This window comes from Manis pentadactyla, chromosome 7, assembly GCF_030020395.1.
Source record: "Manis pentadactyla isolate mManPen7 chromosome 7, mManPen7.hap1, whole genome shotgun sequence".
Lineage (NCBI taxonomy): Eukaryota > Metazoa > Chordata > Mammalia > Pholidota > Manidae > Manis > Manis pentadactyla.
Window position 1 is genome coordinate 25,045,972 of NC_080025.1, and position 25,578 is coordinate 25,071,549.

General features: G+C 36.8%; 1 protein-coding gene across 2 annotated transcripts in view; it reads right to left on the reverse strand.

Annotated features, from left to right (window-relative positions):
- ADAM32 (ADAM metallopeptidase domain 32) overlaps positions 1-25,578 on the reverse strand; it is a 131,499-nt gene that overhangs the window by 35,059 nt on the left and 70,862 nt on the right. For both annotated transcript variants that reach the window (XM_036932172.2, XM_057505182.1), the window contains exons 13-15: positions 21,899-22,004; positions 20,628-20,811; positions 18,088-18,171 (exon numbers count right to left, since the gene is read on the reverse strand). In XM_036932172.2, coding sequence (XP_036788067.2) covers positions 18,088-18,171; positions 20,628-20,811; positions 21,899-22,004 — 374 coding nt within the window. The remainder of the gene's footprint in view (positions 1-18,087; positions 18,172-20,627; positions 20,812-21,898; positions 22,005-25,578) is intronic.

Genomic DNA, 25,578 nt, shown 5'->3' on the forward strand with positions numbered 1-25,578 from the left:
AGTTCCCAACCTGAGATGCTGAGTGTACCAAACATTTTGTCCTCCTGCCCTTTCTCCTGAGCAGTGAGCTCTGTGTAATCTTTGCCCTTTCAGTGCCCTTCTCACTGCTGGGAAGTCTTTCAAACTGCCTGGCATTCTTTTGTCCCAGAGGGCTAGTTGTGCATACCAGTTCTCCACAAGCAGCTAGAATCTGAGTCTCTCCAAGTATTCCACCTGTCTTTGATTTCCAACCCACTAATGTCCAGAGCACCATGTAATGTGGGTTTGTGCTCCTGGAGCAGATCTCCAGGGCTGGGTGCTCAGCAGTCCTGGGCTTCTACTCTCTCCCCACTCCATTTTGCTTCCTCCTGCCTGTGGGTTGGAGGAGGGTTTGGTTGTCTCTGGCTTGTGGCTTTGCTACTCTACCCTTTTCTGTGAGGTCTTTTCTTTTCCCCAGATGCAGGCAGTCAGTTCTGAAGTCTTTGGATTGCTTTTTCAGGATTAGTTGTATTTGCTGTATTTTCATGTTTTATGTGATTTTTGGAAGAAGGTCTCTGCCTCACTTCTCATACCACCATCTTTTTCCAACTAAGAAGTCATTCTTACCATTGTTCCTCTGGATGTAAAATGTCTTTCTTCTGTGTTTAAAGTGGTCTCTTTATTCCTGGTTTCCAGGTAATTTGATCATAATGTACCTTGAAGTGTATTTCTTTATGTTTCTCTGACTTGATATTTGTTGAACTTCTTGGAACTTTGAGTTTATGATTTTTATCAAATTTTAAAGAGTATTTTTTTCTAGCCTCCACTCTTTTTCTTCTCCTTCTGCAAGTTGAATTGCACATATACTGAAGTACTCGATAGCATCCTATGGGTCAGTGATTTTTTTTCAGATTTTTTAGCTTTAATTTGAATAGTTACTTTTGACTTTAAGTTCACTAATTTTATCTTCTGCATTTTTGTGTTGTTAGTTCCACCACAGAATTTTTCGCTTCAGTTATGGTATTTTCCCATATTTAGGAAACCCATGTTTTTTTATACCTCCCATTTGTCTTCTCATTATCTTACTATTTCCTCTTATAAATCCATGAGAATATATGTACATTTCAGTTTCTATTTCTACTAATTATTTTCTCCTGGTCCAGTTCATGATTCTCCTTCTTTCCATGTTTGTTACTTTTTAAAATTTTTTGCTAGATATTACAAATATTATGTTGTAGAATGTCTAGAGTTTGTTGTCTTCCTTTAAATATTTCTGTACTTTGTGCTGGGAGGTAGTTAAATTACTTGTAGAATAGCTTGATCAGGGATTGTTTTTAAACTTTCACAGGACAGATTTAGAATGTCCTTTTCTCTAGGGTTAACTTAGTACTAGTAAAGCCTGACTCTTCTGGGGTATCTAGTGAATATCCCATGTTTTCAAGGTAACATCTTCACATTGACTGAACATAACTCAAGTATCTTCTGGTTTTCTCTAAACATTGGTAATTTTTCAGCTTATAGTATCTCTCATTCTTTCCTTGGTCTTGTGAGGTTTAATATTATCAACAGAACCATGAGGACCTCTGTGAAAGTTTCTGAAGCCTGTCCTATACATCCCTGCCTCTTCTCTGGAGCTCTGCCTCACAGATCCCACCCATCTTGGTCTCTCTCAATCCCAGTCTCTGTCTCCTCAGTCTGCTGAGTCCGGATCCCAACTATGGCATTGTGGTCCAAAACTGACAACAGGAAGGAGCCAGGGCACTCCCGGGGCACACTCCCTTTGTCTCCCTTCTCTCAGGGAACAGTCACCTGCTGCCTATTACCTGAGGGCTAAAAACTGTTGTTTCATACCTTTCCTCCAGTGTTCTAGTTGTTTATGGCAAGAGTGTAATTAAAGATCCATGTATTCTTCCATACACAAAAACTCCATGAACTTCTGAGAAAAATGTAATTATTCTGCTTTTTTTCACAAAAGCAGATAGTAGAGCCAGTGTTTCTTCACTATACCTCAAGTACTTATGTGAAAAGAAAAAAAAAAACAGCATATATCTAGAGAGACCTAATTATGGTCTTGAATTCCCTTTTCAAAAGTACTAGTTCCCCCTAAGAATGCAGCAGCCCAGTTTGAAAAGGACAGATGCACCCCTATGTTTATCACAGCACTATTTACAACAGCAAAGAAATGGAAGCAACCTAAATGTCCATCAGTAGATGATTGGATAAAGAAGATGTGGTGCATATACACAATGGAATATTACGCAGAGCTAAGAAAAAAACAAATTCTACCATTTGCAACAACATGGATGGAGCTAGAGGGTATTATGCTCAGTGAAATAAGGCAGGCGGAGAAAGACAAGTACCAAATGATCTCACTCATATGTGGAGTATAAGAACAAAAGAAAACTGATGAAACAAAACAGCAGCAGAAGCACAGAACCCAAGAATGGACTAATAGTTACCAAAGGGAAAGGGACTGGGGAGGACAGGTGGGAAGGGAGGGATAACGGCAGGAAGAAAAGAAAGGGGGGCATTACAATTAGCATGTATAGTGCATGGGGGGCACGGGGAGGGCTGTGCAACACAGAGAAGACAAGTAGTGATTCTACAACATCTTACTATGTTGAAGGACAGTGACTGTGAACTGGGTGACAAGTAGTGATTTTACAGCATCTTACTTACTATGTTGATGGACAGTGACTGTGAACGGGGATGTGGGGGGGACTTGGTGAAGGGGGGAGCCTAGTAAACATAATGTCCTTCATGTAATTGTAGATTAATGATACCAAAAAAAATAAAATAAAATAAAACATTAAAAGAAATGATGGAAAAAAAAAAAAGAAATGGAAGCAACCTAAGTGTCCATCAGTAGATGAATGGATAAAGAAGATGTGGTACATATACACAATGGAATATTACTCAGCCATAAGTAGAAGACAGATCCTACCATTTGCAACAACATGGATGGAGCTAGAAGGTATTATGCTCAGTGAAATAAGCCAGGTGGAGAAAGACAAGTACCAAATGATTTCACTCATATGTGGAGTATAAGAACAAAGAAAAACTGAAGGAACAAAACAGCAGCAGAATCACAGAACCCACGAATGGGCTAACAGTTACCAAAGGGAAAGGGACTGGGGAGGATGGGTGGGAAGGGAGGGATAAGGGCGGGGAAAAAGAAAGGGAGCATTATGATTAGCATGTATAATGTGTGTGTAGGGGGGCATGGGGAGGGCTGTACAACACAGAGAAGACAGATAGTGATTCTACAGCATCTTACTACGCTGATGGACAGTGACTGTAATGGGGTTTGTGGGGGGCACTTGGTGAAGGGGGGAGCCTAGTAATGTTCTTCATGTAATTGTAGATTAATGATACCAAAAAAAAAAAAAAAACAATCCACTTAAAAAAAAAAGTACTAGTTCCTCATAGAGTGAATCCATAAATGGGGCTCAAGAAGAATCTGAGACAGCTTGTTTGGATTAGAGGGCAAGGATGACTTTCAGAGTACCTGGTAAATCACCTCTATTATTTTAATTTTTCCTTTTAGATCCAGTCAATATAATAAAACAATAAAAATAATTGAAAGTACTCCTTCTAGGAATAAATAGGAAATTTTATTGTTATTTTCAAGAGTTGGTTGTCTACCAAAAATGTCAATAGTTTTCTGCACTTTAGTTAAGCTGATTGAAAGAAGTGAATATGCAAATAGCATTAACTTTCCTATATACTACATGTTATGAAGGTAGGTCATGGGGAAATGCTGAAATAATCCCACAAGCAACAAAACTATGGAATACGTAGAAATAATTTTAACAAGGGATGTACCACATCATGTGAAGAAACCACAAAAACATCCCCCCCACAAAAGACTTGAATAAAGAGTGTAAGAGAGAATAATTAGAAAACTTGATATATAGATATTAATACTTAAATTACTTTTAGCAATTTCTGTAAAACATAATATCCTATTATACTGGTATAGGCATAGTTAGGTCAATGAATAAAACAGCTATTAGAAGCCCAATGGACAAAAGGCAGGAATAGATAATTTTCTGATCAATGCATGATTATTAAACATATGAAAATATGTTCAATCCCACCAATAATCAAAGGATATTTAATATACCATAATGGAGAATTGTCTCTCAAGATCAAACTGGAAATATTAAAAATAAAATAGTACTTAGACTTCAGAAGAAAAATTGAAAGAGGCATTCTCATATGCATATTACTAGGGAGTAAATTTATAAACTTTCTGGAAAGCATTTGAAAATTTTAGGTAAGTATCTTAAAGGGATCTAGTCCCCTAAGCTCTATAATTCCACTTCTGTAAATCTAGCCTACAGAAATAACAAGAATGCTTACAAATATTTATACACAATTTATTCATCAGAGCAAATTTTGATAATAATAAAGAATCAAACCTCATATGATATTTAACATGAGTATGGTTAAAGTAAATAAATGTATATAATATCATACCCTATAATGAATTTTAGGCAATGTTTAAACCTGGGAAATTCTTAGAAGTAAAAGTTATTTGGGTTAAAAAAGGTTGTAGTTATCTTTTATATAAATATATAGCACCAGGTATTTGTTGAACCATTGACTGAATGAATTTGCACACTCACACACATATCTGATGAATGAATAGATGAATTTATACAAATGTACACGTATACATACATGGACAAAGTTTATAGAAGAGTTCTCTGTATAAAATATGGCTAATTTCTTGCTTTCTATTTTAGACTTATAAATTTTCAAAGTCTTCCCTGATGAGTAAGTAGTACTTCTACTATGGGGAAAGCAAAGGGCAAGTAATGTCCATAAATTCTAAAGAGTAAGAACTTGGATGGTTGGCAAGCCAGTGATTGCCAATGGACAAATTTTGCCTCCAGATAAGTTTTCTTTGACCTGCCCAGAGCGTTTACAGGTAATATTATAACACTTGTTCCTCAAGAGGAGTGGGAGTAAGGAAGAGAGATGATGGGGAGGTAATTGTTTACATTAGAAGTAAATTAAAGTGTTTTAATATTTTGGGAAAGCAATCTGTCTTTACCAAATCTATCATAATTAAAATTTAAATATACCCTTCAACCTAGTAGAAACATAGGTGCAAGGATATAAATACAAGAATGCTTATTAAAGCTCTATCTACTGACTTGGAGGCATTCAAGTGAATCATTGAAAGAAAAAGTAAGATACAGAAAAGTGGGATAACATCTATATTTATATGTCAATCCATAGATGGATGGGTAGATATTTATTCAGCAAATATTTGAGTTCCTACTATGTGTCAGAGTTCTAGGCCCTCGCTAATATTAAATAATGTATGTATATATGAATATCTCTGTATATGATTAAATAAATCTAGAATAAACAAAGGAGTAATGATACATGGTAGGGTGGTAAGAGAACAATACAAAAATTAATGTTATAACATTGGTATAATTACATAAAGTCAAACATACTAGCGAATATACATATGTATATAAACAAACATATGCAAACATATGCATGCACAGAGACATTTCAAAGAATAAACTACCATAAGGCAAAAAACTACATATGTGTGTCAATAGTTTCTTACAAAACTATGTATTTAATGTCTATGGTAATATGCCAAATGAGCCTTACACATTTATTTACTCCATTGGCATATTTAAATTTGCAAGCCCTGAAAGAAAGTTTTCACAGAAACAAAATCTATATGCCCTTCTATGTGTATTGCAGCAGGATTTGCAATGGCCAAGAGCTGAAAGTAACCTAAGTGTCTATGGGTAGATGAATGGATAAAAAGGCTAGTACCAACAAGACAAGAATAACACATATTGGAGAGGATGTGGAGAAAAAGGAGCCCTCATGTGTTGTTGGTGGGAATGTACATTGGTGCAGCCACTATGGAAAGCAGAATGGAGGCTCCTCAAAAAAACTGAAACTAGAACTACTACCATAGGACCCAGTAATTCCACTTCTGGTTATTTACCAAAAGACGAAAGTCTCTAATTCAAAAAGACATGCATCCCTATGGTTACTGCAGCATTATTTACAATAGCTGAGATAATCAAGTAACCTAAATGTCCATCAATAGAAGAAAATGGGGTACATATACAATGGAATATTACTAGGTGATAAAAAAAGAAATAAATACTGCCATTTGAACAACATGGATGGACCTAGAGTGCATAATGTCAAGTGAAGTAAATCAGACAGAGAAAAAAGAGGGAGGGAAGGAGGGAGGGAGGGAGGGAAGAAAGAAGGGATATGAAGAAACAAAACAGAAATAGACTCATAAACACAGAGAAAAGACTAGTAGTTGCCACAGGAGTAGGAGTGATGGGGAGATGGGCAAAACAGGTGAGAGATGAAGAGATACAAACTTCTACTCATAAAATAAATTAGTCAAGGTGATGAAGAGTGCAGCACAAGGACCATAATCAATAACATTGTAATATCTTTGTACAGTGACAGATGGTAACTATACTTACCATGATGAGCATTTTATATATATATATAATTGTCAAGTTACTATTTTGTAGACCTGAAACCAATATATTATATATCAACTATATTGCAATAAAGAATAAAAACAAAATAAAATATGAATATTAACTTTCCAATAAAAAATTAATATAAAAAATTGGTAGCATTTTCTTGCTGTAGCAATTATCTGAAAAATGAAGGAAACAATCCCATTTACAATAGCATCAGAAACAATAAAATATTTAGGAATAAATTTAACCAAGGGGGTGAAAGATCTCTATACTGAATACTATGAAACACTGATGAAAGAAAATAAACAAGGTAGAAATAAATGGAAAAGTACCACATTCTCACAATTGGAAGAATTACTAAAGTTAAAATATCAGAGTAGGGGAGGAAGATGGCGGCGTGAGGAGGGGCGGAAGATGGCGGCGTGAGTAGAGCAGCGGAAATCTCCTCCCAAAACAACATATATCTATGAAAATATAAAAAAGACAACCCTTCCTAGAATAAAGACCAGAGGACACAGGACAATATCCAGACCACATCCACACCTGAGAGAACCCAGCGCCTCGCGAAGGGGGTAAGATACAAGCCCCGGCCCCGCGGGAGCCGAGCGCCCCTCCCCCCAGCTCCCAGCGGGAGAAGAGCAGGCAGAGCGGGAGGGAGACGGAGCCCAGGACTGCCGAGCACCCAGCCCCCGCCATCCAGGCCAGAGTGCAGGGCGCTCGATACTAGGAAAACAGGGCAGCAAGAACAGTGAGCAGGCACTGGAGGCTGGGCCACAGAGGACATAAGAAAAGCGCGCGACCATTTTTTTTTGCTTTTTTGCTGTTTTGTTTTGGCGAGCGCTTTTTGGAAGTCTTAAAGGGATAGGGACCCCAATACTAGGGAAACAGGGCAGAAAGACCGGTGAGCAGAGGCCTGAGGCTGGCACCGGAGAATAAAGAAAAATGAACGACCACCTTTTTTTTTTTTTTTTTTAATTAAAAACTTTTTTTTTTTTTTTTTTTTTTTTTGGTGGGCGTTGCTTTGTTTTGGTGGGTGCTTTTTGGAAGTCTTAAAGGGGCAGGGCGGGTCACTTAATCCAGAGGTAGGGAATCCGGGATCTCTGGGCACCCTAACCCCTGGGCTGCAGGGAGCAGGGAGGCCCCTTACGGAGATAAATAGCCTCCCAGCAGCTCCTGCTCCAACGCGACTCCACCATTTTGGAGTAGCTGCCCGAGCTAGGCCACGCCCACAGCAACAGCGGAGATTAACTCCATAGCAGCCGGGCAGGAAGCAGAAACCCTGTCTGTGCGCAGCTGCGCAGCACAAGCCACTAGAGGTCGCTGTTCTCCCAGGAGAGGAGGGCCACAAACCAACAAGAAAGGAAGTCCTTCCAGCCGTCACTCGTCCCAGTTCTGCAGACTATTCCTATCACCATGAAAAGGCAAAGCTACAGGCAGACAAAGATCACAGAGACAACACCAGAGAAGGAGACAGACCTAACCAGTCTCCCTGAAAAAGAATTCAAAATAAGAATCATAAACATGCTGACAGAGATGCAGAGAAATACGCAAGAGAAATGGGATGAAGTCCGGAAGGAGATCACAGATGCCAGAAAGGAGATCGCAGAAATGAAACAAACTCTGGAAGGGTTTATAAGCAGAATGGATAGGATGCAAGACGCCATTGATGGAATTGAAACCAGAGAACAGGAATGCATAGAAGCTGACATAGAGAGAGACAAAAGGATCTCCAGGAATGAAACAATATTAAGAGAACTGTGTGACCAATCCAAAAGGAACAATATCCGTATTATAGGGGTTCCAGAAGAAGAAGAGAGAGGAAAAGAGATGGAAACTATCTTAGAAGAAATAATTGCTGAAAACTTCCCCAAACTGGGGGAGGAAATAATCAAACAGACCACGGAAATACACAGAACCCCCAACAGAAAGGATCCAAGGAGGACAACACCAAGACACATAATAATTAAAATGGCAAAGATCAAGGACAAGGAAAGAGTGTTAAAGGCAGATAGAGAGAAAAAGGTCACCTATAAAGGAAAACCCATCAGGCTAACATCAGACTTCTCGACAGAAACCCTACAGGCCAGAAGAGAATGGCATGATATATTTAATACAATGAAACAGAAGGGCCTTGAACCAAGGATACTGTATCCAGCACGACTATCATTCAAATATGACGGTGGGATTAAACAATTCCCAGACAAACAAAAGCTGAGGGAATTTGCTTTCCACAAACCACCTCTACAGAACATCTTACAGGGACTGCTCTAGATGGGAGCACTCCTAGAAAGAGCACAGCACAAAACACCCGACATATGAAGAATCGAGGAGGAGGAACAAGAAGGGAGAGAAGAAAAGAATCTCCAGACAGTGTATATAACAGCTCAATAAGCGAGCTAAGTTAGGCAGTAAGATACTAAAGAGCCTAACTTTGAACCTTTGGTAACCACGAATTTAAAGCCTGCAATGGCAATAAGTACATATCTTTCAATAGTCACCCTAAATGTTAATGGGTTGAATGCACCAATCAAAAGACACAGAGTAACAGAATGGATAAAAAAGCAAGACCCATCTATATGCTGCTTACAAGAAACTCACCTCAAACCCAAAGACATGTACAGACTAAAAGTCAAGGGATGGAAAAACATATTTCAAGCAAACAACAGTGAGAAGAAAGCAGGGGTTGCAGTACTAATATCAGACAAAATAGACTTCAAAACAAAGAAAGTAACAAGAGATAAAGAAGGACACTACATAATGATAAAGGGCTCAGTCAAACAAGAGGATATAACCATTCTAAATATATATGCACCCAACACAGGAGCACCAGCATATGTGAAACAAATACTAACAGAACTAAAGGGGGAAATAGACTGCAATGCATTCATTCTAGGAGACTTCAACACACCACTCACCCCAAAGGATAGATCCACTGGGCAGAAAATAAGTAAGGACACGGAAGCACTGAACAACACAGTAGAGCAGATGGACCTAATAGACATCTATAGAACTCTACATCCAAAAGCAGTGGGATATACATTCTTCTCAAGTGCACATGGAACATTCTCCAGAATAGACCACATACTAGGCCACAAAAAGAGCCTCAGAAAATTCCAAAAGATTGAAATCCTACCAACCAACTTTTCAGACCACAAAGGCATAAAACCAGAAATAAACTGTACAAAGAAAGCAAAGAGGCTCACAAACACATGGAGGCTTAACAACACGCTCCTAAATAATCAATGGATCAATGACCAAATCAAAATGGAGATCCAGCAATATATGGAAACAAATGAGAACAACAACACTAAGCCCCAACTTCTGTGGGACACAGCAAAAGCAGTCTTAAGAGGAAAGTATATAGCAATCCAAGCATATTTAAAAAAGGAAGAGCAATCCCAAATGAATGGTCTAATGTCACAATTATGGAAATTGGAAAAAGAAGAACAGATGAAGCCTAAGGTCAGCAGAAGGAGGGACATAATAAAGATCAGAGAAGAAATAAATAAAATTGAGAAGAATAAAACAATAGCAAAAATCAATGAAACCAGGAGCTGGTTCTTCGAGAAAATAAACAAAATAGATAAGCCTCTAGCCAGACTTATTAAGAGAAGAAGAGAGTCAACACAGATCAACAGTATCAGAAACGAGAAAGGAAAAATCACGACGGACCCCACGGAAATGCAAAGAATTATTGGAGAATACTATGAAAACCTATATGCTAACAAGCTGGGAAACCTAGGAGAAATGGACAACTTCTTAGAAAAATATAACCTTCCAAGATTGACCCAGGAAGAAACAGAAAATCTAAACAGACCAATTACCAGTAACGAAATTGAAGCGGTAATCAAAAAACTACCAAAGAACAAAACCCCTGGGCCAGATGGATTTACCTCGGAATTTTATCAGACATACAGGGAAGACATAATACCCATTCTCCTTAAAGTTTTCCAAAAAATAGAGGAGGAGGGGATACTCCCAAACTCATTCTATGAAGCTAACATCACCCTAATACCAAAACCAGGCAAAGACCCCACCAAAAAAGAAAACTACAGACCAATATCCCTGATGAACGTAGATGCAAAAATACTCAACAAAATATTAGCAAACCGAATTCAAAAATACATCAAAAGGATCATACACCATGACCAAGTGGGATTCATCCCAGGGATGCAAGGATGGTACAACATTCGAAAGTCCATCAACATCATCCACCACATCAACAAAAAGAAAGACAAAAACCACATGATCATCTCCATAGATGCTGAAAAAGCATTTGACAAAGTTCAACATCCATTCATGATAAAAACTCTCAGCAAAATGGGAATAGAGGGCAAGTACCTCAACATAATAAAGGCCATCTATGATAAACCCACAGCCAACATTATATTGAACAGCGAGAAGCTGAAAGCATTTCCTCTGAGATCGGGAACTAGACAGGGATGCCCACTCTCTCCACTGTTATTTAACATAGTACTGGAGGTCCTAGCCACGGCAATCAGACAAAACAAAAAAATACAAGGAATCCAGATTGGCAAAGAAGAAGTTAAACTGTCATTATTTGCAGATGACATGATACTGTACATAAAAAACCCTAAAGACTCCACCCCAAAAATACTAGAACTGATATCAGAATACAGCAAATTTGCAGGATACAAAATCAACACACAGAAATCTGTGGCTTTCCTATATACTAACAATGAACCAACAGAAAGAGAAATCAGGAAAACAACTCCATTCACAATTGCATCAAAAAAGATAAAATACCTAGGAATAAACCTAACCAAAGAAGTGAAAGACTTATACTCTGAAAACTACAAGTCACTCTTAAGAGAAATTAAAGGGGACACTAACAGATGGAAACTCATCCCATGCTCGTGGCTAGGAAGAATTAATATCATTAAAATGGCCATCCTGCCCAAAGCAATATACAGATTTGATGCAATCCCTATGAAACTACCAGCAACATTCTTCAATGAACTGGAACAAATAATTCAAAAATTCATATGGAAACACCAAAGACCCCGAATAGCCAAAGCAATCCTGAGAAAGAAGAATAAAGTAGGGGGGATCTCACTCCCCAACTTCAAGCTCTACTATAAAGCCATAGTAATCAAGACAATTTGGTACTGGCACAACAGCAGAGCCACAGACCAATGGAACAGACTAGAGAATCCAGACATTAACCCAGACATATATGGTCAATTAATATTTGATAAAGGAGCCATGGACATACAATGGCGAAATGACAGTCTCTTCAACAGGTGGTGCTGGCAAAACTGGACAGCTACATGTAGGAGAATGAAACTGGACCATTGTCTAACCCCATATACAAAAGTAAACTCAAAATGGATCAAAGACCTGAATGTAAGCCATGAAACCATTAAACTCTTGGAAGAAAACATAGGCAAAAACCTCTTAGACATAAACATGAGTGACCTCTTCTTGAACATATCTCCCCGGGCAAGGAAAACAACAGCAAAAATGAGTAAGTGGGACTATATTAAGCTGAAAAGCTTCGGTACAGCAAAAGACACCATCAATAGAACAAGAAGGATCCCTACAGTATGGGAGAATATATTTGAAAATGACACATCCGATAAAGGCTTGACTTCCAGAATATATAAGGAGCTCACATGCCTCAACAAACAAAAAACAAATAACCCAATTAAAAAATGGGCAGAGGAACTGAACAGACAGTTCTCCAAAAAAGAAATACTGATGGCCAACAGACACATGAAAAGATGCTCCACATCGCTAATTATCAGAGAAATGCAAATTAAAACTACAATGAGGTATCACCTCACACCAGTAAGGATGGCTGCCATCCAAAAGACAGAGAACAACAAATGTTGGCGAGGCTGTGGAGAAAGGGGAACCCTCCTACACTGCTGGTGGGAATGTAAGTTAGTTCAACCATTGTGGAAAGCAGTATGGAGGTACATCAAAATGCTCAAAACAGACTTACCATTTGACCCAGGAATTCCACTCCTAGGAATTTACCCTAAGAACGCAGCAATCAAGTTTGAGAAAGACAGATGCACCCCTATGTTTATCGCAGCACTATTTACAATAGCCAAGAATTGGAAGCAACCTAAATGTCCATCAATAGATGAATGGATAAAGAAGATGTGGTACATATACACAATGGAATACTACTCAGCCATAAGAAAAGGGCAAATCCAATCATTTGCAGCAACATGGATGGAGCTGGAGGGTATTATGCTCAGTGAAACAAGCCAAGCGGAGAAAGAGAAATACCAAATGATTTCACTTATCTGTGGAATATAAGAACAAAGGAAAAACTGAAGGAACAAAACAGCAGCAGAATCACAGAACTCAAGAATGGACTAACAGGTACCAAAGGGAAAGGGACTGGGGAGGATGGGTGGGTAGGGAGGGATAAGTGGGGGAGAAGTAGGGGGGTATTAAGATTAACATGCATGGGGGGGTAGGAGAAAAGGGAGGGCTGTACAACACAGAGAAGGCAAGTAGTGATTCTACAACATTTTGCTATGCTGATGGACAGTGACTGTAAAGGGGTTTATAGGGGAGACCTGGTATAGGGGAGAGCCTAGTAAACATAATATTCGTCATGTAAGTGTAGATTAGTGATACCAAAAACAAAGCAAAAAAAAAAAAAGGGCAGTTCCTGTGTGGTAACCTCCAACGAGTTCTACACAAGGGTATAAAGGGCATATAAAAGTGTAGGCAAAGGGTCTGTTTGTGTTTATACAGAGGATCAAAGCCTAATTGGGCTACCCTGAAAATGAACTAAGATACGATATGAAAAAGAACTTCCAACATCTGCACTCTCTGGAAGACTCATGCCAGAAGATGATCATCAAAAAACCCCGACAAAGATCCACGCACTGCTACAGCTGTAGATGCACTCATCCCACCGGTTCCTGGACTTGCCATGGGAATGAGGAAGGCGATATCTAAGCTGGCCTGTGCATACAGTAAAACAACAAATTTGACTGGATCTATACTGTTGGAACTCAAACAAGAATTTGGAGAAGTGCAAATTGTAGCGCTCCAAAGTCTTACAACTACAGACTATTTACTGTTAAAAGAACATATGGCATGTGAACAGTCCCCAGGAATGGGTTGTTTTAATTTGTCTGATTTCTCTCAGACTGTTCAAGTTCAGTTGGACAATATCCACCATATCATAGATAAGTTTTCACAAATGCCTAAGGTGCCTAACTGGTTTTCTTGGTTTCACTGGAGATGGCTGGTAATTACAGATATGCTTTGGTTATGTAACTATACTCCTATTATGTTAATGTGTGTGCGCAATTTAAGTAGTAGTTTAAAACCTATACATGCTGAAGTTACTCTACAAGAAGATATGTCAAAGAAATAATCAATCTTCCCATGTTTTCTTCCGCCTGCTACTTCTATAGCTTTTCTTCTTCCTTCCTAATTACAACCCTTAAATAGAATTCGTGCCTCATATCAAATTTACCGAGTATCATAATTCTTCCAAGTGGTAAAGATACCTCAAGACAAATGCTGGGCATAGAAGCCACAGGGCATAAATATGCAAAGAAGTAAAAAGCTAACCTTTTCAAACAATAAGGCTTCCCTCTCACTTACCAACTTCACATTTCCCTGTATGGCCCCGGAAGATGACTGGTTAGCCAGAGATGGGTAAGATTCCTCAAGGGAGGAACAACCTAAGACAGGCACAGTCGCAGGGGGGCCATCAGGTGAGAAATTGGGGATCAACAGAGGTGAGGCTTAGAACCTCACCCCCCCTGTTCTGAGAGAAATCTTCTGCATACGTGGATGTTTTATTGCCCTGGTCTAGCTTGGATTAACACATAGTCTACAGGCACACACCTGATCATCTACATTTGCTCTCTTACAACACTAAACTATGTTTTCTACCTTTATCTTGTATCTACCTACCACTTCAGCATTTTATTAAAAATAATAATAATAAAGAGAGAAATGTGGTATCCACATATAAATCAAGTATAAAAACCAAATGAGTATTCATATTTGAACTGACTGTTTAGAGTTCATAATGCATGAGCAAAACCGAAAGTTTCTGTGATGACTGCCCTTGTACTGTTCACTATGTAACTTATTCATTATGTAAGAATTTGTTCTCCATGTAAGAACTTGTTTGTTATGCCTCAGAAGATTGGAGACTGATGAAAATTAGGCTTGGGGTGGATTAATGATTGTGCATTGAGCATTGACTCCCCTATACAGAATTTTATTGTCATTAACAACCATTTGATCAATAAATATGAGAGATGCCCTCACAAAAAGAGGACAGACTTCCAATGGTAAAATAAATAAGTAACCGGGATGTAATGTATAGCATAAGGAATATAGTCAAGATATTGTAACAGCTTGGTAGGGTGATAGCTGCAACCTAGAATTATGTATATAAATGTTCTACCACTGTGTTGTACACTTGAAACTAATGTAATGTAATACTGTGCATCAACTACCCTTCAATAAAAAATAATTATTAAAAATATATATATATCAATGCTACTAAAAGCCATCTATAGATTCAATGCAATCCCTATCAAGATTGCAATGGCATTTTTACAGAGGTAGGAAAAACAATCCTAAATTTATCTGGATCCACAAAAGACCTCAATAGCCACAGCAATCCTGAGAAAGAACAAAATGGGAGGCATCATACTTCCTGATCTTAATCTATGTTATAAATATATAGTAATCAAAACACTATTGGACTGACATAATGGAATGGAATCAAGAATCCAAAAATAAACCCATACATAAGTAAACAACCAAATGATGTTTGACAAGGGAGCCAAGAATACTCAAAGGAGAAAAGACATTCTCTTCAAAAAATGATGCTGGGAAAATGGGACATTCACATGTAAAGAATGAAATTAGAGTCCTTCTCTCACATCACTCAAAAAAATGAACATGAAATGGATTAAAGACTTAAGTGTAAGACCAGTAACCATAAAACTCCTACAATAAAACACAGAATAAAAGCTTTATTATATAGGTCTTGACAATGATTCTTTTTATATGACACCCAAAACCCAAAACAAAACATAAAAAATAAGTAACTGGGACTAGATAAACTAAAAACTTTCTGCACAGCAAAAGTAATTTATCAACAAAATGAAATGACAACCTAGGGAATGGAAAAAACATATGCAAAACATTTATCTGATAATGGCTTAATATCCAAAGTAGATTTAAAAAACTCATACAACTCAATAGCAAAAAAAAATAAGTAATATAATTTTTAAATGGGCAAAGGACATTTTTTCCCAAAGAAGACATACAGATAGCAAACAGGTACATGAAAAGTTGCTCCATATCACTAATCATCAGGGAAATGCAAATCAAAAGGACAATGAGATATCACCTCATACTAGTCAGAATGGTTATTATCAAAAAGACAAGATATAATAAATGCTGCTGAAGATGTGGCAAAAGGCACCCTTATGCACTATTGGTGGGAATGTAAATTAGTGCAGCCACTATGGAAAACAGTACGGAGGTTCCTCAAAAGACTAAACATAGAACTACCATATGGTCCAGCAATTCCACCTCTGACTGTATATATATTCTGAGTATACCCAAAGAAAATAAAATCACTGTGTGAAGGAGATATCTGCACTCCATGTTCATTGCAGCATTATTTTTAAAAGCTAACACATGAGTACAAACTAAGTGTCCATCATGGATGAATGGATAAAGACATTGTGGTATGCATACACACACACACATACATACATACATACATACATACATACATACATATGGTGCAATATTATTCAGTCATTTAAAAGAAGAAAATCATGTCATTTGTGACAACATGGGTGAACTTTTACCCATTATGGTAACTGAAATAAATCAGATTGAAAAACACAAATATTGTATGATCTTGCTTATATGTGGTATCCAGAAACAAAAACATAGAAAAAGAGATCAGATGTGTGGTTATTAGAGATGAGGCTGGGGGCTGGGGAAATTGAATGAAAGTGGTCAAAAGGTACAAATTTCTACTTATAAGTTAAATAGTTCAGGGGTGTAATGTACAACATGATGACTATAATTAACATTGCTATATGGTATGTTTGAAGAAGGTAGTAGATTTTATGAGGTCTCAAGGAAAAAAATGTTTTTTCTTTCTTTTTTTGTATCTATATAAGATGATGGATAGTAATTAAACTTATTGTGGTAATCATTCCACCAAAGACACCTCTGACTGCAATCCAAAATATACAAAAAACTTTTAAATGTTAACAAGATGAACAATGTCTTTTAAAAATGCATAAAACACTTGAAAAGACACCTCTCCAAAGAAGATATACAGATGGCAAATAAGTATATGAAAAGATGCTCAACATAATATATTGTTAGGAAAATACAAACTGAAATGAGATACCACTACACAACTATTAGAATGGCCAAAATCCAGAACACTGACAATGCCAAATGCTGGTGAGGATGTGGAACAATAGTCACTCTCATTCACTGCTAGTGGAAATGAAAAATGGTACATTCACTTTGGAAGGCAGTTTGACAGTTTTTTACAAAACATACAAAACTGAACACACTCTTTGTATGTAAATATGCAATCCAGCAATAATTGTCCTTGGTACTTACTCAAATGAGCTGAAAACTTATGTCCGTAGGAAAATTTGCACATGAATGTTTATAGCTGCTTTGTTCATAATGGACAAAATGTGGATGCTACCAAGATGTCCTTCAATAGGTGAATGAATAAACTGTGGTACATCCAAATGATGAAATACCAGTACTGAAAAGAAATGATCTAGCAAGCTAGGAAAAGACATGGAGGAACTTAAAATACATACTACTAAGTCAAAGAAACCAATCTGAAAAGGCAACACACTGTATCATTCCAACTATGGAGAGGGCATTCTGGAAAAGGCAGAACTGTGGAGACGGTTAAAAGACCAGTGGTTGTCAGGGGGGGGGAGGCATGAAGGATGAACAGGCAGAGCTCAGAGGGGTTTTAGGGAAGTGAAACTACTCTGTATGATACTGTTAATGATGAATACCTGTCATTATAAATTTGTCCAAGCCCACTGAACTGATAACACCAAGAGGGAACCCAAATGTAAACTATGGACTTTGAATGATAAGGAGGTGTCAGTGTAGGCTCACTGGCAGCAGATGTACCATACTGGTCTAGGGTGTTGATGATAGTGGGTACATGGGAAATCTCTGTACTTCCTATTCAATTTTGCTATGAACCTAAAATTGCTCTAAAAAACAAAGTCAACTAAAAAAAAAAGAGGGATAAAACCAATAGTTTTCCCTTACCCCATGCACTCAGAGACACATGAAGTACAGCATAATTATGTTCTCTTAACAATCAGGTTAATGTATTTACTGGAATATTTAACACCTCTGAAAGTACTCAACTGTAGTAATGAATTCATTAAGGTCATCAGCAATTTAATTCAATGTTCTTGAAAACTAAGTATGGCTACAGATAGAGTAATCTAATTCAGCTCCATACTGAAGCTAGATACAACAGGCCCAGCACACAGAAGGAACCCAATAAATGCTACAAATTAATGAGTGATGTTGAAAAGTGTCCAAGACAGATGCGATTTGTGGACACATCCATCATGTGCTTACTTACCCCATGTCCATGGCACTTTAGTGAACATCTCGATGCTTGACTCTGAAGTCCACTTGCTTCCTCACATACACCATTTATACAAATCTTCAAGAAAAACATACAAAAAACTTTTTCCAAGTCTTGGAATAACATCACAATCAGTTATTTTTATAATATAAGATCATATTCTTTGTATGTTTTGGGTAACAGTCTTTTACCAGAGATGTCTTTTGCGGAATGATTGCCACAATAAGTTTAGTTAACGCTTAGTTACCCATTCAGTGCAGTAAATTTCCATCTGAGTACTGCTCATGCTACATCCCACAAAGTTATAGATGCTGTATTTTCATTTTCAGTTAGTTCAAAATATTTTTCAATTTCTCCTTTCTAAATAACAAATAAACTTATGTTATTTAGAAGTGTGTTGTTTAATCTCCAAATATTGGGGGATTTTTCAAGTAAGTCTAATATACACTAAGGACTTTAGGTTATAATGATGTGTTAACGTAGGTTCATCAATCTCTAACAAATATACCACTCTGGTGGGATGCTGGTAATGGAGGAGGCTATGTTTGTGTTAGGAGAGGGTGTAGATGGGAAATCTCTATACCTTCCTCTCAATTTTGACATAACCCCGAACTGCTCTTAAAAAAGAGATTCAGGGTGGGAAATGGGAAATACAAATGAAGCAATACTGACATAAAAAAATCATGACCAAATAACCACTTTTCATCACAACACCATGAAATCTAACAAAACTATTCGTAAGAACATAGTCAAAAAAATCCTGTATTCATTGCACATATCAACAGTTTGCATAGAAAGAAAACGAACTCACTATAATCAGGACATGTATTTTCATTAAATGTGAGCTAGTATTACAGTCCTCTAATAAAGATGAAAGGTTTTATCAAAATCGACCACAAATATCTAATATTCTATTATGGAATGTATTAAACATCCAAATATAATCCTTTTAAGCTTGAAGTACAATTATCAGATGATTGAGGATATATTCCCAACTCCATTAATTATAACAATACCATCTTCCCTAAGTGGCAGTTTTCTTACATGAGTACAATAATACTTCTAAAGCATTTGAGATCCATTTCAAAGTTAAAATAAGATAATATATGCAAAACTGATTTCAATGATTTTCTTTTAAACATTAAAGCACAGCACAATGCTCTTTAAAGAAACAGCCTTACCAAATCTTTTCAAAATCCAAACAACCTAATGCTTTTAAGCCTTTAATGTATTGAGTCTTCTCACTAGTCTTTGGCCATGATGGTGTGCCTAACAACTCCTTTTGGAATATAGTATCTATTATTTCAGTTGAAATTCAGATGAAAAGTCCTGTTACATAAAGACACCACTGACATAAACAGAAATGTCAAGAATGTTTCATCATGTATGATTTATAGTATCATTAAAAACTACCTGGTTAAATTTGCTTTTATACATTATCAGTGAGAACTGTCCATGTCACAGAAAAGATTCTATTCTTACTAAGTTACCAACTGAATAATATCAAATAATATCTTGACTGTGTTTCATTTTTTAATTGTTTTGACTCCATGACCTAATATATCTACTGAGCAACTTGGCATATACCTCCTTCAAAAAGGCATTGATGAATCCTAGGCACAGAGGAAACCAATATTAAGGAGACATATACTTTACCTATGTAAACTTCACTTAAACCATGAAACCACTCTAAATGAGTATTAATATATATATTTTACATATTAAATAATTTGTTCAAAATGATCTTTCAGTAAGTGTGAGATTCAGAAATCAAATCTATGCACATCTAGTCTTTAAAGCCTACACTTTATACTATATGATCTTTCCTAATGGGCAAAGATTAGGTCAGGAATTAAATGAGATTTTGAAGTAAAGTTATTCCCTCTCTGTTTTCTCCAGGTTTGGGCTGGCCTCAGAGACAATGAATTATGGTAACAATTAATAATAATAGCCAATCTATATTTAGCTCTTACTATGTGCTGGGAATCACGCTAAGTACTTTACACTGTTATCTCATTTAATCTTTGCAACAATTCCATAAAGTAAATGCTGTTACATGCAACTTTACATACAGTTGTGGTCCTCAGGGTGGTTAGTAACTTGCAAAATGTCAGGAGATAAGAGGTGAAAATTTGATTCTAATCAACCTGATCTAAGTTATTCTCTTATCTACTGCACCACAAAGACACATATATTACTCGGCGGGATTTCTCCTGTTTTTTCTGAGAAGAGTGAGTTTCCATGCTATGAAGTACTTAATTAAAATACATTGCCATGATCTCTCCCCTCCACAGTCTACTCCAAAACACTTGGAATTTCCTTGTTCATGACACTGAAATTCTAAAGATGATCAAACATTCCCATTTCCCTCTTAATATCTGGAGACCAACTGAAGCTTATTTATTTTCTTCTTATTGACATACTTAAGGTTACATATCACTAGAAATAAATTGGAATTTGAGACTTAAATTAAAATAATTATTATGTAAATTTATAAAACTAGATTTTTTTAAAGTAGATTTTAAGTCATTTACCCTCCCTGTGTCACAACGAGAGCCACTGCGGATCACCAATGGATCTTCGCTTGAATCAGGCAATCTGTAGTCTGCAGTTATACATCGAGTATTTCGCACATAAGCATAAATCACAGTACCGTTTTCTTGATGTAAAGGAGTTTCAAAAGGATAGGTACAAATTAATCTTCCACATAAAAGATTCCTGAAAACATAATAAAATGTTACGATTATTACATATTAGGTAATTATTTAGAATGCTTCAGATTTGCTTTCTTTGACAAAAATAAAGAATGGTTCATTTATGGCAATGCATCTAAGGAAAATACAGTACTTTAACACTAACATGTAAAGTAAAAAAGTGTAAAGCCATTGATACAAGCTTATCTTACAACGGTGCTAATGGTTTTTTATTCCCTGGGCTGAATTATATAGTTGTCAAATAATCAGTACACTGTAGCATTTTAAATCCCTTTTTAGACGGATAGAAAGATAAATAAGTTGTGACCATTACCCTCAAGGACTTTATGGTCTAATACTAAATGTGATACAAATCTCAGTAAAAGTGCTACAAATGAAATTTTTAAAATTCTTACAAAGATTTATGATGAGGATACATTCTAACTTAGCAGTTGGGGAAAACAGCATAGAGACATGCCATCTAAGTCAAAGCTTACAAATCTGTATGATTTCAACAGGCAGAATAAAGTATTTCCGAACAAAAGTAATGGCATAAGCAAATCAAGGAAGCATAAACTACATGGTATGTTTACCAGTCTATAAATTCCATGAGTACAAGGGCCATGAATGCTTTACTAACTAGTGTCTAGCCTAGTGTACAGTACATAGTAGGTTCTTAGTAAATGTTTTTTAAAATAAATTCATGAACAAAATATCAAAGAGCTAGCTCTTCAGATGCAGGGAAAATTGAAATTAATTTTATAGACACTGGGCAGTCGTCAGCTTGGGCGAGCAATAAAGAGAATAGGGATAGTATTTCATAAAGAAAAATGAGCAGAATCAGATAGTAAGGGTGCAATGAGTACGACTACTTTCAATCTTGGATTGGATTTAGGAGTCTAATGATCAACCACATATAAATGTTTAAAAATTAGATGGAAATTTAAGCCTTAAGCACAAGTAAAATGTCAAGGTTAGAGATTTTAATTTGAGATTCACTTCCATACACATGATACTTGAAACCATGGAAATGAATGACATATATAAAGAAAAACTAAAAATAGAATCTTATAGAGCATATGGAAATTATCTATAATATTTGCATAGCATACCTCCATGCACAGAATTTATATTTGCCTCTTTCTTCACCACAATTCCCAAACTTATCTGCTTGAGAGTGCATTTCTTCATAGCATGCAACTGGAGCATTTTTTGAACCTGTCAAAGTTATAAATATATTTCAATTAAAACTTTTCTTTCCTTTTTCATCTTATTCCATTTTCTCATATATGTTTTCTTTGCCTATTTCTCTATTATCTAATATAAAACTTTCCCTAGGCATGTTTTATAAAGAAGAGAAAGAAAGTGAAAGGCAATGCTCATGATTATTCCTCCTTTTGCTTTATTTTCAGTCATTTTCATCACAAAAAGTATTTTGAGATGAGGGAAGAGTTACAGAACTGTAAACCATGAAAGGGCTCTGTGAAGGAAGGCAAAAGAGAGAACACAAGAAAGCTATACTTGTTCTAGATTCTGAGTAGAAACTCATAAAAATCCAGGTCTGTGCAAAATTTTATTGAAGAAACCTCAATTTGTCTTCAGGAAGGATAAAATGAAGGGACCAAAGTTGCCAATTTATATATTCACCTATTTTTTCCCCACCTTTCTATATTAATTTTTTATCACTGTGTAAAAAGTCTTGGCAGCTTAAAACAATACCAATAATGTCACTTTCTGTAACTCAGAGACCTAGCAAGACACAAGTGCATTCTCTGCTTAGGGTCTGATGAAGTTAAAATAAAGTTACTGGCAGGGGCTGCAGTCTCATCTGAGGCTGGAGGTCTTTTCCAAGTTCATTGTTTATTGAAAGAATTTAGGCCTTTTGCAGCTGTACCTCCACTTTCTTACTATCTGTCAGAGGTTGTGTTAACTTCTGAGAACTCCCCTCAGACCCTACTCACAACATGGGAGCTTATTTCTTCCAAGCCAGTAAGAGAATTTTTCTGATATCTCTCATCCCTTAAAGGTTTACATGACTAGGTAATGATCTCCCACTCAAATGATCTCCCTTCGATTAATTCAAACCTGATGAATTATGTACCCTAATTATATCTTCAAAATTCTTTTATCTTTAATATATAATCTTATCACAGCAATGATATTCCATCATATATTCACTGGTTCTACCTCAACTCAAAGGGAGGGAATTATCTAAGGTACATATACAAGAATACTTTTGAGGGGGGCACCTTAGAATTCTGATAGCATAGTTACCATCTCCAAAATGAATCTTGCAAGCCTCTCTCATCTATAAAAGTAGATATCTACATCAATGGATAGTAAAGAGAATTAATTAAGATGATGCTTATTTAATCATTGTTAATTCCCATCTAATCTTCCATTTTCTTTTAAGCTCAGGAGGGTTTCTCCTGTTTACCTTTTATGATTTCCATTTTTCTTCATTATCTTTTCTAATTACATGGGGAATGTGCACCAGGCCTGAATGCAAAACCTATGGGGCCTGGTGGGCACTGAGGCAAGACTTCCCCAGAGCAGTCCAGAGCACAGAGCAGCTGCAGGGAAACATGGACGGTGGAGCCTGATGCTGCCATGTCAGTGGCACATGGTGGGTGTCTGATGTGGGAATTCCCCAGAAAACCCAAATACACATAAGCTTACAGGTGAGGAGGCACAGGAGACTTGGCTCCCGACAATCCAGGAGCTACCTGAGGTACACCCCAAACTCACCACTGGCCCACCTTTCCCCAGCCAGTGCAGAAGGCACACATGTCCACCCAGAACCCCCTCCAACGGGCCTCTAAGACAACGCCCAGGAGGCACCAGCACCAGTAAGAGCCCATCCCACAATCACTCAGCCTCCAGCTTGCCAAAACAATGAGACACATGTAGTCCTACACAGGGGAAACTACACAAGGCAAATCCTACAAGACTGGGACTGGGAGAGAGAGCCCTTTCAACTAATTCATAGAATCAAACACAGAAAGTCAAACAAAATGAGGAGACAGAGGAATATGCTTCACAACAGAGCAAGAAGGAAAAACAGAAAGAAAAAAACTAAATGAAACATTTAACCTATCTATCTCATAAAGAGTTTAAAACAATGGTTACAAATATGTTCAGTGGACTTGAGAAAACAATCACGAAACTCAAGGCAGACTCCAACAAAGAGATAGAAAGTCTAAAAAAGAACCAATCAGAGATGTGGAATTCAATAGATGAAATAAAAAATACACTGGAGGGAATGTACAACAGACTAGAAAATGCAGAAGAATGGATCAGTGACTTGGAGGATAGAGTAATAGAAAGCACTCAAGCTGAACAGCAGAAGAAAGAATTTTAAAAAATGAGGATAGGATAAGAGAGATCAGGGGCATCACCAAATGTCATCACATCCACATTATAGAAGTCCCAAAAGGAGGAGGGAGAGGGAAAGGAGAAGAAAAATTATTTCAAGAGATAATGGCTGAAAATTTTCCTGAACTGGGAAAGGAAACAGTCTACCAGATCCAGGAAGCACAGAGAACTCAAAGCAAGATGAATCCAAGAGGCCCACACCAAGACACATCGTAATTAAAATGTAAAAGATCAAAGACAAAGAGAATCTTAAAACTGCCAGATAAAAGCAACAAATTATGTATAAGGTAAACCCTGTAAGGTTATGAGCTAATTTTTCTGCAGAAACTCTACAGGCCAGAAAGAAGTGGCATTATATATTTAAAGAGCTAAATGGAAAAAAAACCCTCCAAGAATACTCTACCCAGCAAAGTTATCATTCAGAACTGAAGGAGAGATAAAGAGCTCCACAGATAAACCTAATTTGAAAGAGTCCACCACTAATGACCCAGCCTTACAAGAAAAGTTAAAAGGACTTCCAAAAGAGGAAAACACCATAACAAGAAGTAAGAAATTTAAGAAATGGAAAAATTTCCACTGATGCACCAAACATATAATAAAGGTAGTAGGTCAATTAGATGAAAGTTGCAAAAACAACTACATCTAAAAAATACTTAAGGGAATCACTAAATAAAAAGGTGTAAATGAAGATATATACACAAAATAATGAGGAGGGGGAGTAATAAATATAGTGCTGTTAGAATGCAGTGGCCATCACCTTTATATATAGACTGTTATATTCATGGGATGTACTGTAAGAACCCCATGATAACCACAACCCAAAAACTTATATTACATTCTCAAAAAAGGAAGAGAAAGGGAATCCAACTATGACCCTAAAGAAAGTCATAGAACACAATAAAAGAGAGTGAGAGAAATACTGGATCAGAGAAGAACAAAAACAACCAGGAAACATTTAATAAAATGGCAATAAGTACATACATCAATAATTACTTTAAATGTAAATGGACTCAATGCTCCAATCAAAAGACACAAGATGACTGAATGGATAAAATCACAACCATCCATTTGCTGCTCACAAGAGACAAACTTGAGAACTAATGACATATACAGACTGAAACTAAAGGATTGGGGAAAGACATACCATGAACACAGAGCCAAAAAAAATAAAAAGCTGGAATTGCAATACTTATGTCAGACAAAATAGACTTCAAAACAAAGTAACAAGAGACAAAGAAGAACATTACATAATTATAAAGGGATCAGTCCAACAAGAGAATATAACAACTGTAAATATCTATGCACCCAACATAGGAGAACTAAATATATAAGCCAAATTCTAACAGACATAAAGGAAGAAATTGACAGTAACACAATAATATTAGCGGACTTTACACCCACTTACATCAATGGCTAG